Source organism: Dasypus novemcinctus, chromosome 13 (genome assembly GCF_030445035.2).
Source record: "Dasypus novemcinctus isolate mDasNov1 chromosome 13, mDasNov1.1.hap2, whole genome shotgun sequence".
NCBI classification, from domain to species: domain Eukaryota; kingdom Metazoa; phylum Chordata; class Mammalia; order Cingulata; family Dasypodidae; genus Dasypus; species Dasypus novemcinctus.
Window position 1 is genome coordinate 72,437,683 of NC_080685.1, and position 17,294 is coordinate 72,454,976.

Sequence of the window (17,294 nt, forward strand, 5' to 3'; positions counted from 1 at the left end):
GGAAGCTAAAAGCATATATTTATAGCAAAGAAGAAGGTTTTGTGTAATTACAACAGCAAAAATTTTTAAATTGCCTGAAATCACTTCTAGTATGATTTTAATTGTAGGCAGTTTATAACCTTATGCTATTTAAATCATTTCATGCATTTTAGCTGAATTAGTAACATCACACAAAAGAGATTCTTGAAAGAGAAAATAAGAAACATTTAAAGAAGAAAAGATTTTCAGCAGCAAATAAATACCATGAACACTAAATCCAAGGATTACTAAGCGATTAGAAGGAAATAAGAGTGGTGATTTTCTTGAGTGGCAATGAAATATAATATTGGGGTAGGAAGTAAATCTCTATGTGTTAATACAGAAGAATTTATCTAATTTTTTACTTGTATGTATTCATCTGTTCATGTGTGCTTACATGCAATCTCTTCCCCTTAAAGAAATGATTGAACAAGGCTTTAAATAATTTTAGTAGGGAAATGGATTTGGTCCAATGTATAGGGTGTCTGCCTACCACATGGGAGGTCAAAGGTTCAAACCCAGGGCCTCCTGATCCGTGTGATGAGCTGGCCCATGTGCAGTGCTGATGCGTGCAAGACCTGCCTTGCCACACAGGGGTGTCCCCTGTGTAGGGGAACCCCATGAGCAAGGAGTGCACCCCATAAGGAGAGCCGCCCAGCATGAAGGAAAAAAAAAAAGTGCAGCCTGTCCAGGAATGGCACCGTACACACGGAGGGCTGACGTATCAAGATGATGCAACAAAACGAGACACAGATTCCAGGTGCCACTGACAAGAATACAAAGCGGACACAGAAGAACACACAGCAAATGGACATAGAGCACAGACAACTGGGGTCATGGTGGGGAAGGGGAAAGAAATTTTAAAAAATCTAAAAAAAATCATGGGAGAAGGAGAGACAGGGAGGAGCATACAGTGAATGGACACAGAGAGTAGACAACTGGGGGGACAGGGGAGACAAATAAAAAATAAGTTAAAAAAAATTTAGTAAAGCAAGTTTGAAAGAGCATATTGCCTTCATTGGATTATCAAACCCAAAGAAATTATTTAATCTGACAAAAGTTTTGAAACATGGTTTAGGAAAACAAACAAAAATACAAAACAAAAACAAATCTTATGACCAAAGTGTCCTATCCATAATACCAAAACAATGAAACAATTTAAGAAAAGAAGTTTTTGCTTTAATTTTGGTACTAAGGAGCAGAAATGTTCAAGAGAATTATTTCTACTTTTTTTTCTCTTTTGCCTAGCCTTGATCCCTTTCTTCAATTCTTATTTGGAGAATATATTTTGTTTTCTGAAATTTTTTCTAAGTGCTCAGCATTGTTGAAACAATGATAATAAAGGTTAACACGTGTTTTAAAAGCACTGGACTTTCTAAAAGAAGTTATAGAAATAATTTAATTTTCACTTTAATTCATTTCATTAATAATAATTAACACTACTAAGCTAAATAGACACAATCTTCATAGTACCATAGTTTTAACAATCATTGGGCTATTTATTTTTTTTTTGGCTATACACACATTTGTAATAACAATAATAATTTAAATGCACAGAATATTTAAACTAGGCCACATACAATGCCAAGGGCATTTTCTTATATTAACCCTAATCTTTGCATGAACCCATCAAACATGCATTAATCTACTCCTTTTTACTGCTGAAGAAAAAAGAATGAGAAGTTACTTAAAAGTTTTTAAAGTCTTACAGATGATAACAAAACAAAACAAAACAACAAAAAACCCACAGGGTGCAGGGAGTGTCAGGATTCAATAGCAAGTCTCTCTGATCTCTTTATCTTATTATTTTCTATTCTGTTATTTTTTCTTTATGAAAGAAGATAATGGGGGAATAGTGAATACTCACAGCCTCTAGCCTTTTCTTTCTGCCTATGCACCTAACCCACCCCACTCAATTCCTTAAGGTGATACTGTAAATTTATGTTCCTTAACTGTGCCTAAGAATGTACTACTTTCCCAACTCCTCTACCCCTTGCTCAGATGCTCTTCCTTGGATCTTGATTATCCACAATTCTGAATATTGATTTGTGATACTGACCTGCTTTTGTCACTCTGGATTTGCTTCTTTCATTTGGCCTTCTATGTGAATTAGATAACAACTATCCTCTGTTTATGTCATAAACTTTTGGCATGTATCTTGTGAACTGGACAACCTCAGCTCCCTGGCAAAATGTGGTTTCACTTACATATATTAAAAAATACTTAATGAGAACGTGCATGTATCAAACACTACTATGATCACTAAAGGAATGTGGCAAAAAATACAGATAAGGTTTTCAAGAAAAATATGTGAGGATGACAGATATTAAACCAGTAGACAAATAAGTAAAATAATTTTCCATGCTAATGAATACTGTGAAGAATGCGGAGTGAGATGATGACATAGTAGAACATAATGGATGTCCACTAGGCACTACTATTGATAAGGACAAGAAGCAGTTGTCTGAGAAAGGAACATTTGAATAAAAAATGTCAAGGGCATTGGGGTTAGAAAAATAGAGCCAGAAGAGGAGACAGATGAGGTCTCAGATGAATGCCAGGTTCAGATCATTCATTTAAGGCCCTGTAAACCTTAGCAAGATGTTTGCATTTTATTTTTAGTGCCCGGTTCAGGGTTTTAATTAAAGGAGAGAATGATATGACATGGGTTAAGTTTTAAAAATGTGTGTGTGGAAGATGGAATATAGGAATATTCTAGGCAAAAATGATGGAGAATTTGTCTAGAGAGATCAAGTGGAGGTCAATATAAAGTTTGATTTGGGATACCATCTAAAGGAATGAGCTGACACCACTTGCTGAAAGACTGGATTGACAGGTAAAGTAAAGAAAAGATTCATACATTAAAATCCCAAAAATGAAGAGCAGGTGACCTTTCATAAGCTAATGCACCATGAGTTTGAATCAGCTGCCAGGCTTCAGTAAACTTATGGAGAAACTGATATGGGAATAGGGACTCTTCTAGACCATCATTGTGGATTTCAGATCCAATTTATTTGACAGATTATTTTATTTATTGATAGAAAAGTGAAATTTATTTCTAATTAGAATGGCTGGATATTATTTAAAGTTGAACACAAAATTAAATACTTACTTAGAAGCCTGGGATAGCTTTAGGAAGTTTTAGGAAAATGTTATATTTTACTTATTGCACATTAATTCCCAAATATCATTTAAGTGTATTCAAAATGCTGAATAATGAATCACTATTATAAAAGGAGTATCAAATAATATTAAATAATGGCTGTTTTAATTTTTATAAATTAAAATTCACAAGGAAGACTCGGCATATTAATCTCTAATTTCATATTATGTACCGTAATACACATTTATCCTCTTTCCAGGTTTCATATCAACCTCAATTGGTAATATTAAAGTAGCATGAAAATGCAGTCTTAGATCTTTGCCATCTACTCTGGGAAGCCTTTCCTGCTCTCTGTGGCTAGAAGTGATGATTTCCACCTATGACCACTTATAACTCATTTTTTAAGCAAAATTTTTCACATCTCCTTTTATTCTAGAGTATAACTATGCCTATATTTAATATGCTACTAGATTGTGAATTGCTTTTAGGCATATGCTAAATGATACCCATCTACCTCACAATTGTGGACACAGTACATGGCACTTAATAGTCACTCAACAAATATGTTGACAAATTAATGAAAGAATCCCAAATATTATTCAAACTGTAGCTATCTGGATTAATTGACATTTTTACATCGATTTATACAATTTTATGTACCAGGATATATAGTAAAAAATATTTTCAAATAATCATACCTCCCAGAGTAGCAGATAGCAAGAAATGTGTTCCATATTTCTTGATAAGGTTTTCTGTGATTTGCTGAAGGGTAGGTCGACGTCCCAAAAGTCTGATGTTGCGGAAGAATTCAGGGGCAAGAGGCAGCGGGGAGCCAAGGAAATTTCTTCTCTCAACTGCAAGGTTATTTACCTTCCAGCGGCCAAACTCCCTGAAAAGCAAATTTATTTTTATTCATAAATATATAATTTATCTGAATGTTTTCATTTGAAAAGTTCACTTGCTAGTTTAACTGGGGTCACTACATTACAATGATTCTTGCTTGCAGTAATACAGCATGTGCTAAGAGTAGGAGAAGCAATATTTAGAATTTATTTAACTGAGGTGACTACTCAAAAACCAAATCAGATAAAAGCAAAACAGGCCACATTAAGAAAAGAGTTTTCACTGATTTTCTTTTTCCCCATGAAAGATGTATCCAGAAAAAATAATTTTAGCATACATAGAATATGAATGTAGAGTTACTCAAAAAAAGAAAAATTAAGGTAATATTTCATAATTTTTCTATGGGAAATTGGAAAAAGAGGATGAATCTTATATTCATCACTCTCTTTCTTTATTCACTTTAAAGTGGAAACATGGAAAATTTCAGGGATATTATGAAGCTGTGGAAGGATGTAAAAACAATGATCCAAAGGGAAACTTTTTTCCTGATAATCTTTGTTTATAACATTTGAAACACAAATTCACCTTGATTAGTAATTTCTCAATAAGCAAAATGACTTTACAAATAAATGTGGCCAAATTAGAGACATATTAGTTATTGTTATGAATGATCATACATTTATATTGAGTTAAAATCAATATAATAAAGCTTTAGAAAAGAAATGTGGTGAACTGGATCAGCTGATATCAAATATACAGATTTATCTGAGAAATGATCTGGTAAAAATCCCAAATACCTTCCATGGAGAAGAACTCCCTCTAGTTGGCTTAAGAATGCTAGGTGTGTTATGTAATTCAACATTTTATACATAGAATGCTTATTAAATATTTAACAAACATATGCCAAATTTATTCACATTTTTGCCAAAGCTCCTTAAAATCCTGCAATGTACCAGGCACAGTTAATAAGGATACATCTGTGAAAAGGACCCTTATGATCCATGTCTTAATGAAGTTTTCATATTTTAGAAGCTCTTAAAATAATAGATGAGCATAATGTTGTATGTCCTCCGATGGCCCACTGGATGGAACGTGGGAAAATGTGGTCTGTGGTGTGGACCACAGGACGTGGGGTGCAGCGATGCCCAGAGATGTACTCACCAGACGCAATGGATGTGACATGATGATGGGGGAGAGTGTTATTGTGGGGGGAATGATGGGGTGGGGGCGGTGGGGGCGAATGGGGACCTCATATTTTTTTAATGTAATATCTTTTTTAAAAATAAATAAATTGAGTAGAATTTGAAAAAAAAAAAAGGAAACACAATGAGAGACACAATAACAAGTAGGGAGCAGAGGTGGCTCAAGCAGTTAGTCACCTCTCTCCCTCACAGGAGGTTCTGGGCTCGGTGCCTGCTGCCCCTTAAAAAGAAGACAAGCATATAACAAACAGAAACAGAGAGTGGACAGCGAACTCCAATGAGAGAGGGTATGGAAAAATAAATAAATAAAATAAATCTTTGAAAAAAAATAATAGATGAAAACATTAAATTAAATTTCAAAAACAAATCTTCATATTGTGATATGTGCTAAGAGCTATGTAACAATACAGAAGAATGTAAGAAAAATCTTTGTCCTCATGGCCTCAAAGTTTATACTAAGGGAGACAAAATGTGAAAGAATAATTATAATTCAAAGACCTTAAAATGTTTTTATGTGCAAAAACATAATTGAGTGGCAGCTTGTTTAATACAACTCCTTATCACTATTCTTTGACATGAATGTTCCTGTTCTAACTCACTTTGAATATGTTTTCTGTCCTCTTAGATTCACTGAGGACAGTCTTCCAGGGAACTTTCTTCAGCTATCAGGTACTTTTTATCACCTCAATCTGTTAAACTCAATTAAGTTAATAGCCTCAATTCACTTTCTAACATTTAAATTGAATATACTTTGCCGTCCCATCTGATTGATACCTCGTCTTTAACATGCAAAATGAAAAGATAAACTCTTTCAGTCATCACCAACCTAAAACTAAATCTAACTTTATTAACTAACCAACCAATTAAGTCGATAGATACAGTATCATTTATAATTACAGCAAATTATTTTCTTAAATTCAAGAGCTTTGTCTAAAATTCTTCTCCTAACTCTTTTGTCATCTTTTTAATATAAAGAATGAAGTAAAGCATACATTTTTAATTATGTATGTCCAATAAGTATAGTTTCTCTAGAAAACATAAGAGCTGTGTTAAGAGCTGAGAGATTTCTCCTTCCCATTCAATGCATTTGGTTTGTCTTTTAAGGATACATGGTCACTGTTATAACTTATAAGCTTTTTTTGAAAACCTAGATAGATAGTTCTGCAGAAATCCTGAGAAGTTGTGGTAAGAACACTTTAAGTAAAAGAAATCATCACTGGAGAGGTAAATACCACACTATGTGTAAAAGAAATTCAATATTACAAATACACAGGTTCACTTATTTCTGGGCATAGAGAAGACTGCATTTCCTAGAGCCCTTTAAAGTTGGTGTGACCACAAGACATCGACAAATGAAGTTTGCACACGTATGGTTAACTTATTCCATCCACCTGAGACCTTGATCAACACAGCTGATTAGAACTTCACCAATCCCTGTCATTCCACTCTTGCAGCTTCCCAGGATGAACAACTATATGTATTTCAAATAAATTTTATATATTAAGCCACCAAGATTACAGTTTCTTACTTGGTTTGTTTGCCTGTTTTATAGCAATACAATCTAGTCTATTTTGACTGATGTAGAATATTTTGGCTTTAGGGTAATTTGGGAAGACGATAAGGAACTAATGATTGTACATAAACTGGTATCTTATGGGTGTTTGTTTGTTATTGTTTTCCCCATAAAGTTAAGATACACCTCATATGTACCTAGATGATGCCTTCATTAAATTTTGAAAAAACAAAGCAGTGACTGCTGAACTGAAAACATACTGTTGGGTATGATTATTATAATGAGAGCATTTCATCTAAAAGCATCTCAGAATTCTATCTAGATGCTTTCTGCTTATAATAAACAAAACACTTTTATATCTAAGTAAGTGCTGCAGTCTAGTTAGAAACTTCAAAGAACATAAGCTTCTTCCCATCATCTCATCATAACCTTTGGAAGTTGTTAAGTGAAATAGACTCAATCATTAGAGTTTAATGTAAATCAGCCCCTTTAGAGGCACCACTATATTATAGAACACACAAATAAGCTATAACCAGTTCATCCAGAGCATTACTTTGAAAATGTTTTGTTGGCACTAAGGAGTCTTTATTAGTTGATTAGAGTTGTGTGTCTGTCTGCTGAAAATTCTGACTTGCAAGCATATATTACTTTATGTGTCCAAATAATGTTTTCTTTTCCACGACAAATACATTATTTTTATTCCTAACCATCTCATAAAAGGGGCTGAAAAACAAAAATGACATCAGCAAGTTCCACATAAATGATGGTCACATCATTGCCACATTGCTATTAACCTTTCTTACTAGCATTTAATTTCTATGTGATACACAGAAATGTATGTATTTTAAATATTTAACTACAGTTATTTCTTCAGAATTGTACATATAAATATTCAGTTACAAAACATGTAGAATCTGCTACTGTCAATATTTAAAAATTTTGACTCAATACCAAAAAGAAAGCACTATGAAAAAATATCGATAAAACCAGATGATGCATTTGCTGAAAAGACTTTTTATCTTTAATTGCTAATTTACACTAAATAAATTTACTTATTTAAAGTCCTAAAGGCTATTATTACATTACATTTCACAATACTACATTTGTTGGCATATAATTTTAAATCTATCAATATTCATTAAAATTTGCAGACACAACAGAAAATTAAAACATAATATATTACCCAAACACTAATCCATGGCAAACAAATTCTGCATGAGTCATAAATTGACTTGCCAATCTTTAGTAGCAATAACCTTCTAAATATGCCTGTTAAATCATACACATTTTAAGAAATGTCCCTAATAATCAACACTAGTTATTCATAGTTCTATTATATGTAATTGTTATATATAAAAGTGGCTCTTTTAATGTTCTTTCTGCATAACTTCCACATCTCTCAAATGATGCTGTTTTCCATTTGGCCAGTAAAAGGAAAATGCTCCTAATGTATTTTGCTCTGGATGACTGTAGCTCTGAAGCCAGAGTTTTTAAAGCAGCTGTATGCTAAGCAGTTGGCAGGGAGTTGAGAATCCAGAGGGTAGAGGATTCAAGCAATTTCTCTCATCTGCCCTTGACACACCCATACTTCTTTGCTTATTTGTTTTATTTAACAGTAATTGAGCTTAAAAAGCCTGGTAGGTGTTTGGATTTGAGGCTAGGAATTCAGCAGAATGAATCTATACAAATAAAAGCAAAATATAGTTTAAGTAAAATACATGCAAGATTTTTGAGAAGGAACAATTAAAGGCTGTTTGTTAATATGAGCTAACAAATTTTTTAAAAAAAGAGTAGCTAATAAACATGATTCCGATAAAGTATCTACCCACCCAATGACGCTTCAGGACTTCATTGCAGCTGCAGCATCTTTGTTACCGGATTTTATTTAGGTTCTTGGCTATGCAGCAGAAATGAATTTCAAGAGCACGCAGGGTGAGTTAGACCAGTAATTTATTCAGGCAGGGAGGGATGAGAAATAGGAGAAAATAACAGAGCAGGTATAGAGGAAGGGGCTGAAAAGGGATAAAGAAGACTAATTTACAGACTACAATTCCCCATTATAGATTATAAATGCCCAGGTTTACTTGTGTTGTCACATGGCAGAGGAAAAACTGCGAGAGCAGTGAGCCGAGGGCAGGAAGTGTCCACAGACGAGAAAGCTCACGAGAGAGACTTGAGGCCTAGTGCTGCTTTTTTGAACTGTTAATTATCCCACCCCTTTGCTAATGGCAGGGGAGTTCCAGCTATTCCCATTTTGATTGCTCATTTCTCCCATCAATCTTCCAGGAGGGCCCAATGATAAAGTCCTTCGGGAATATCTGGAGTTTCTCTTGGCTTCTGGAGGAAGTCTTCTGAGTGGCAGAATCTTGGGGAGGGTTTTCCAGCAGCCATCTCAGGGTTAATGATGCCTACATGGACTTTTTGCCAGATTCCAGATCCATCTATTGATTCCCTATCTTACTAGACTGCTTCATCTTGACTATATTATTGAAGCAAATATGGTAGACACTGAGTTATTGGAAATTTTTTGAAGGTTGGTCTATCTTGTAGCTAGTAGTAAACATTTCTAATTCATCAAATATATTAAATTTGTGGGGATACGAAATTACTGAAACGATTTAATTTTATGTTACATGTTTTTTAATCACTTTCCGAAGTTTAATAATTAGTTTTATTCAAACTATAAAGGAAGAATACCACAGAATTCAATTATTGCAGTCACTGCTAATACTTCCAAAGGTAATAATTTAATGTGAGTATAAAAGGACCACATGCTTTATTAAAGTATATCAGCTTGTAATCACTCATTGATCATATTCATATAATTATACAGAAGTTGTCATTATTGATCTATGTAAACAATCCAAGAGGCATAGACACAAACAAGCTAAAATAAAATACCCACTTTGATTCTCTCTGAAAGAAGCAATAAATAAATAAAAACATCTTTTTGCACAATTATAATTATAGAAGTAATTATTTATCTTGGGTAAATTGGGAAATATTTGTATTTCATGCAAGAATTACAGTGTTTTAGGGTGGGAATATTAGTTTATCAAAATAAATGGATTTAAAAGTCAGGATCTGAACTGAAGTTTCAGATCCTCACCACCCTATGAATTTTAGTTCTTAACTCCAGTGTTGCAAAGATACTTCATCTATAACCACAGGTCTAATAATCCTGACTCTGTAGAGCTTTTAAGAAGCAAATTTTTAAAGTTTAAGTAGAATGCATGGAGAACATTATTCACCTCTTAGTAAATGCATGTGCACCCTTGTTTAGTGTACCCTTTGAGAAGTCTCAGAATTTTGTTTCTGGATATCAATTATTTAAATATAAATAAATATTGCTGATCAAAGCAATAGGCTTTAGTAGAATTAATAGGTAAAATTAACATATGAAATTATAAATATCACATTCAAATCATCTGAAAATTGCCCCTCTCATCCACACATAGATTAATAAGTCATTCAGACATGGACTGATAAGTAAAATGCTTGTGAAGATGAGTAAGCATCAAAAGGGTATGTATCTGCTAATGGAAAATTACTGTACATTTTGATAATTTCTCCATTTAGGCAGTCTTTTCATTGATATTTCTTTATGATGATACAATCTCTACCTCAAACATTTGATCTGCCTTTCATAAACTAAGGTAAATGTCAAGGTAACTAACCAGCAAAATGTCTGAGCATTCAATAAATTACAGTATCATACACTGCTTTAAATCAAGCCACGAGGTGTAGGGGCAAGATTAAGGGTCTTTTCAAAGCAACTGCATTTTTAGAGATTGCAAATGCACATTTTCAATCTTTTTATGAAATTTTCTCATAATAAAAATTAGTTCTAAATAGTAACTCAACTTAGGAGAATATAATATACTTTTCTTTATATAAGTTTAAAAATGTCTTAAATGCAAATTCTTCTTAAAGTTTGGTGCTTTTTTTCCCACTTAGTTAAGGCAAATAAAAATGTATTGTATAGAAGGTCACACATCTTAAGATAAGTGTAATTTATTTCTTCTTGTGCTTAATTTTATGTCTTTCTCATTCAAATGTGATGGAGAGACTGGGTATGGGTGTATTGTGACAAAATACATTTTCAGAAAAATTCACACCTTAATTTTACAAGATATAAATTACCCATTCCCAAAATTATAGCCTTTCATCTTGAAACAGGCTTGAGTTTTCATAATAACACTTCATATGCAAAAAGCTTGTGAAATATAAACTGGTAATGTAACCTTTCTCTGGACATTACTTTAGGTCTATGGTTCCTAAATTGAAATATAGCCTAATGGTTAATCTTCTTTTCCTCTATGTTTGGAATTTATATAAAATAAACCTGTTAAATATCACCCACTATAGACAATGATAAGAATACATGAGGAAATTGCTGTCTAATCTCCTCCCTACTGCATCTCCAGCTAATGCAGTCCCACTTGCTATTTACACTCATAGCAGAATGTTCTTTTCCTTCCTAGCACTTATTATATTTATTTGTAGTAAGTATTTGATTAACATATGCCTTTTCCTTTAGACAATAATCTCCACATAGAAGTGGATTATATCTTCCTTTTATGATCATGGTATTCTTAAAACTCAGAGCTTACATGACCCTCAGTAGTCATTCAACAAATATATGGTGACTCAACAAATGAGTAAATATTATCATATGAACTAAAATACAATAAGTACTTGAGTGAGAAAAGAATGGGATTTTGACTTGTAAGTATACACTCTGGCTAAATTTCTTAGTAAATCAAGCTCAGTGGAGGAATACATTAGCTTCTTTGAATATTCACTTGACTGAGGGAAGTTAACTATTTGCTTTAAACTGACAATTACTAAACTCTAGGTAACAATCTACTTCCACTAATATCCAAAATGAATATTTGAATGTTTAGAAAATTACTATAATTGCCCCTTAGTGAACTGAAATGTGTAATGGTGGGCCATGGAATCTCTGTTATTTAATGCCCTTGGGAGAGAGCAGTACTGCTATTTCAGTTATGAGGATCTTTAATATCTCATATTAGCGATAGTAGTATCAACCAAAAGTCAGGGAAAGGTCACTGATTTGTACAAATGCAATTTCCCTCTTGCTAGGGGAGAAATAAATATAGTAATATAGGCTGTGCATAAATCCAAACTTATTTTATATCCAAATATGCCTAGAAAGCCAATTGAGAAGTATAAATTCTATAGGCTTTGGATATTCAGGGAGGATGCAAGCCAAATGTGTCAAGCCTACCTGGAATGTGGGGGTTGCGTGCTAAAAGCTGACTTGGAATATTGTGGATATGCACTAATTCAAGCTTACCTGGAGGAAATAACCTATCTAATACTCAGATAAAATACTTGAAGAAACTAACAAAAAGTCTTTTTTGCATACAAGTACCGTTTGTCTCCCCACTCTTATTTCCTTTACATAAAAGGGACCCAAAAAATTCTATTTAGGGCTCAATTTTTATTAGGACAGGAGTCTGCCAAGTCTGGCCAGTTGAAATAAACCACATTCCTTCTCAGAGTTCTCGTGTCCTGGCCTTTGATACTGCGTACACCCTACTTCTCTGCTACTACATTTCTGGGGGCTCATCTGGAATTGCACTGAGAAGGTAAGAGGTGGCAACAATTGTTTGCCCCTCACAGATGTCTCCAAGGAGGCCAGGAGGACCCATGCAAAACCAAGCCCTGAGTGCCCCTGGACTCCCCTTTTCGTCCAGAAAGAGGTTGTGGACTTCACCAGAGCCCTCCTGGAAGAACCGGAACACCAGACAGTTTGAGAGACCCTGAGAATGAAGCAGGGAGCTCTACATGTCAGACAGGTAAGAGCTCTGGGGGTATAGCACAGGAAAAGCCTAATTCTAAAATTAGGAGGGAGCCTGATCAGCTCTATAAAAGGGGAGGCCCCAGTACTCCTGAGAATATGGGAGGAAACCACCTCCTCTCCAGGCCCAAGAAAAGGAAAGGGGTGTGGTTGTGTGGGTATGATTGTGGCTGGCGACTGAGTGAGATGCGGAGAATCACTTCTGCAGCTCCCACAAGAACGCAGCCGGAGATGGATGAAGCGTAAGGCTTGAGTGAGTGTTGTGCACCGTTGGCACAGGGTTGAAACATGGGAAATACACACAGTAGGACCCCATTAGGTTGTATGCTGAAAAACTTCCCCCATGCATTCTGTGAAGATGTATATGGCATAAGGTTCCAGCCAGGAAAGCTTAAGATGCTTTGTGAATTAGAAGGGCCAACTTTCAGCATGTGCTGACCCCAGGAGGGCACTTTAGATCCCCAGATCATCCATAAAGTCCATTATGCAGTAACTGGAAACCCAGGACACCCATACCAGTTCCCTTACATCAATGCTTGAGAAAATGCTGTGAGTCAAAATCCGTCCTGGTTAAGGAAGTGCGTGAGTAAGGAAGCAAGAATTTGCCTAATACAAAAACTGAGGAATGCTGTTCCAGGGACCAGATCAAATAATCATCAGAGAAAGTGTGCCCCAAGTCCATTGCCAACTCACCCATTTTAGAAGGGCCACAGGAAAATGACTTCCTTCCACCTTATGCGATTGCTCCTACCCCGGCAGTAGTATGAAAATGATCTAGTCTCCCTAAGCAGTGCCCCATTGTCATCATCCACATGGGGAAGTGTGATGCCCACATCATCCCCACTGCTGCTTTTATCGCCATCAAAGAGGGCACCTATACCATCCCTGCAGTTGCCTTTATTGCCATCTGTACCAGAGAGCCCTATGCCATCCCCGCAGCTGCTTTTACCATCTTTGCAGCAGTCTTTAGCAACTTCCTCAGTGGAAAATGCAGACCAGTTGCTTTTATAGCCAGTTGCCCCTGGCAACACTGCTGCAGTGCTGCAGATCAGTCAGGAGGGAGATGCTGAGGGGCAGCAACTCAAACCATGGGAAGCCCCAGGGGCAGAGGGAGTAGAGAAAAAGACAACCTTCCAGTTACCTCTCCATGTAGTCTAGGCCCCAATTTATTATAATGCAGCTGGACAGGTTAAGGGGGGAACCTGGACATTAATTTATCAGCTCTTTACCACAACAGACCTCTTTAACTGGAAAAGCCACACCCCACCATTCTCTAAGTCTCAAACCATGATGGACCTTTTCCACTCCATCATTCAGACATACAAACCCACCTGGGCTGATTGTAAACAACTTATAATGACTTTATTAAACTTTGAAGAAAGAATGAGTGTCAAACAGGGATCTTTAGCCTGGCTTAGAGAACACCTACCTGAGGGAATATTGGACAGTGACCAATATGCCCTCTCATAGCTCCCAGATGAAGAGCCCCTATGGGATCCAAATACCATAACTGGGCTCAACCAACTAGAAACTTTCTATAGGGCCTTAGTTGAAGGATTCAGGACAAGGAGCCAGAAAACAGTAAATATGGCAAAAAACTACTCAAAAAAACTAACTCAAATCACACAGGGTCTCAATGAGAGTAGCTCAATTCTATGGGATACTGTGTGATGCATTTTGTGTATGCATGCCCTTTAATCTAGATGCTCCCCAGAGCCAAACAATGGTCAATGCAGCATTCATTGCTCAATCACAGGCTTATACTTGAAGAAAGCTGCAGAAGTTGGATGGGTTTGCTGGAATGAATATCTCTCAGGTCATGGAAATAGCTACTAAACTCTTTGTCAACTGTGATGTAGAAACAAAGAGGGAAGAAAATCAGAAGATGAAGAAGAAGGCAGTGGCAATCATGCAAAAATCCAATCCTATATCAAGGAGAATAAACTGGGAAGCCGCTGCCCCAAGGAGAGGGAAAGGCCCACCAATAGAGTGAAATCAGTGCATATACTGCAGGGAAGAGGGGCATTGGAAGCAAGAGTGTCCCAGCCAGTCACTCAACCCTGCTGCTGCAGGCAAAACATTAGCATCTGGGTTAAAGGGCATGCATACACAAAATGCTTCACACAGTCTCCCATAGAATTGAGCTACATTAGTGGGGCATCACAAACCAAACCCTGGGTCCATAAAAGTTCAGGAAAAAAAACCCAGCAAATCAGATCATTGGGCTGGCAGGAATAGAGGACTCTGATAGAGATTATTAGGACAGACTGGGCTCCTATTCTTTTGGCCCCACAGAGCCATGGTCAGAGTCCAAATTGGCGGCTGCACCATATATATGTTGGTTGACACTGCGGCTCAACCTTCTGCAATGACCAAGCCAGTTGGGCCTCTATCAAAAAGACAAGCCATTATCATAGGGGCAACTGGCAAAAGTACTCAACAGCCCTTCCTCTAAACCAGGACTTGTAATATTGGGGGGAAGGAGGTCACACATGAATTCCTATATCTTCCAGAGTGCCCAGTCCCCCTCCTGGGTCCAGACCTGCTGTCTAAACTGCAGGCTCAAATTACCTTTAACACCATGGGGCTATCCACACTGACACTGGGACCACAGGATCCTCCAAAAATAGCACTAACTCTTCCCCTGTAGGAGGGTTGGAGACTGTTTTTCCTCAATGAAACTGGTCAATCCATGCCCACACAGCTCCCCTTTGAATATGTGCCTGAAGTATGGGTAGAAGGTAACCCAACGGGAATGGCACATGACATTCCTCCAATTATTATAGAAATAAAGCCCACAGCCAGTCCAGTAAGCATAAAGCAATATGCAATTCCACATGAAGTGCAAGAAAAATTCTGGCTACATATTCAGAGATTATTGAATGAAGGCATATTGAAACTATGCCACTCTCTGTGGAACACCTCACTCTTTCCAGTTAAAAAAGCTGATGGGGTTACGACCTGGTCCAGGATTTATGAGCAGTTAATTCAGCAGTAATAACTCTCCATTCTGCGGTTTCTAATCCATATACTCTTCTCAGCTTGATACCCTCATCGGCAATCTACTTTTCATGCTTGGATCTTAAGGATGCCTTCTGCATTTGGGTAGCACCCAGGAGCCAGCCAATTTTCACCTTTATGTGGGATGATCTGAACTCAGGTGAAAAGCAGCAGCTAACATGGACGCGATTGCCTCAGAGATTTAAAAATGCACCCACTATTTTTGTATAAGCTCTGGTCAGTGATCTCAAATCCTTTAAATCAGAAAGCCATAACTGTTTTCTCTTCCAGTATGTAGATGACCTCATCCTTGGAAGTCCCAATTACCATGACTGTGCTGATGGATCTCATGACCTTTTTTTTTTAAAGATTTATTTATTTATTTCTCTCCCCTCCTCTCCCCAATTGTCTGCTCTCTGTGTCCATTCACTGTGTTCTTCTGTGACCGCTTCTATCCTTATCAGCAGCACTGGGAATCTTTGTTTCTTTTTGTTGTATCATCTTGTTGTGTCAGCTCTCTGTGTATGCAGCATCACTTCTGGGCAGGCTGTGCTTTCTTTCACGCTGAGCAGCTCTCCTCACGGGGTGCACTCCTTGAGCTGATGCTCCCCTACATAGGGGACACCCCTGTGTGACACAGCACTCCTTGTGTGCATCAGCACTGCACATGGGCCAGCTCCACACGGGTCAAGGAGGCCTACGGTTTGAACCGCAGACCTCCTATGTGGTAGAAAGATGCCCTATCCATTGGGCCAAGTCTGCTTCCCCCATACCCTTTTAAAGCTTCTACAGTAAAAAGGCTATCTGGTGTCTAAGAAAAAGGCCCAAATCTGCCTACCTCAGGTCAAATATCTAGGTTATAAAATAACACAGGGGCGCTGTGAACTGGGACTTGAAAGAAAGAAAGCAATCTGTAGTCTCCCTGAGCCCAATACCTGCCAGAAGCTGTGAGAGTTCCTTAGAGTGGCTGGATTCTGGTGCAATTGGATCCCCAATTTTGGGGTTCTCGCACGCCCTTTATTTGAAGCCACAAAGAGGGGAGATCATGATCCCCTGCTCTGGGAAAGCCCACAGAAAAATGCTTTCACTGCTCTCAAACGAGCTCTAATGGAAGCACCGAGCCTCAGACTTCCAGATATCAGTAAGCCGTTCTACCTCTATGTTCATAACCGCCAAAGCATCACGGTAGGAGTAGTCATGCAATACCTCGGTTCCTGGCAAAGACCTGTAGCATGTCTATCCAAGCAACTGGACACTGTAGCCCAGGGATGGCCCTCATGTTTGCAAACTGTAGCAGCTACAGCCATGCCTACACTCGAAGCTATAAAATTAACTCTTGGGCAGCCTATAATTGTCTGGGTTCTGCATGCAGTAATCACAATCTTAGAAGGCAAAGGAACACATTGGCTTACTGACAGCTGCCTGGTTAAATATCAAATGCTATTATGTGGAAATCCATCTGTCCAAATGGAACTTGTAAAAACCCTAAATTCCACCACCCTGCTTCCCATGGAGCCAAGGGTTCCAGCTCATAACTGCCTAGAAACATTGCAAGAAGTATATTCCAGTCCACCAGATCTTCATGACCAGCCACTGGTAAATCCTGACATGGAGTTCCTCACAGATGGGAGTAGCTTTATGCAGGGCAGCAATCGGAGAGCAGTATACATTGTAGTAACATAGTACTATGTTACTATGTTACATTGAGACCACAGTAGAGGCCCAGTCCCTCCCATATAACACATCAGCACAGAAAGCCAAACTCATTGCCCTCACCAAAGCCCT

At 37.2% G+C, this 17,294-nt stretch overlaps 1 protein-coding gene across 3 annotated transcripts in view; it reads right to left on the bottom strand.

The window, feature by feature from the left end:
• The window catches only part of BRINP3 (BMP/retinoic acid inducible neural specific 3), a 534,695-nt gene that overhangs the window by 301,766 nt on the left and 215,635 nt on the right, over window positions 1-17,294 (bottom strand). For all 3 annotated transcript variants that reach the window (XM_023585227.2, XM_071207621.1, XM_071207620.1), the window contains one exon: window positions 3,820-4,010. In XM_023585227.2, the coding sequence (XP_023440995.1) occupies window positions 3,820-4,010 (191 nt within the window). The remainder of the gene's footprint in view (window positions 1-3,819; window positions 4,011-17,294) is intronic.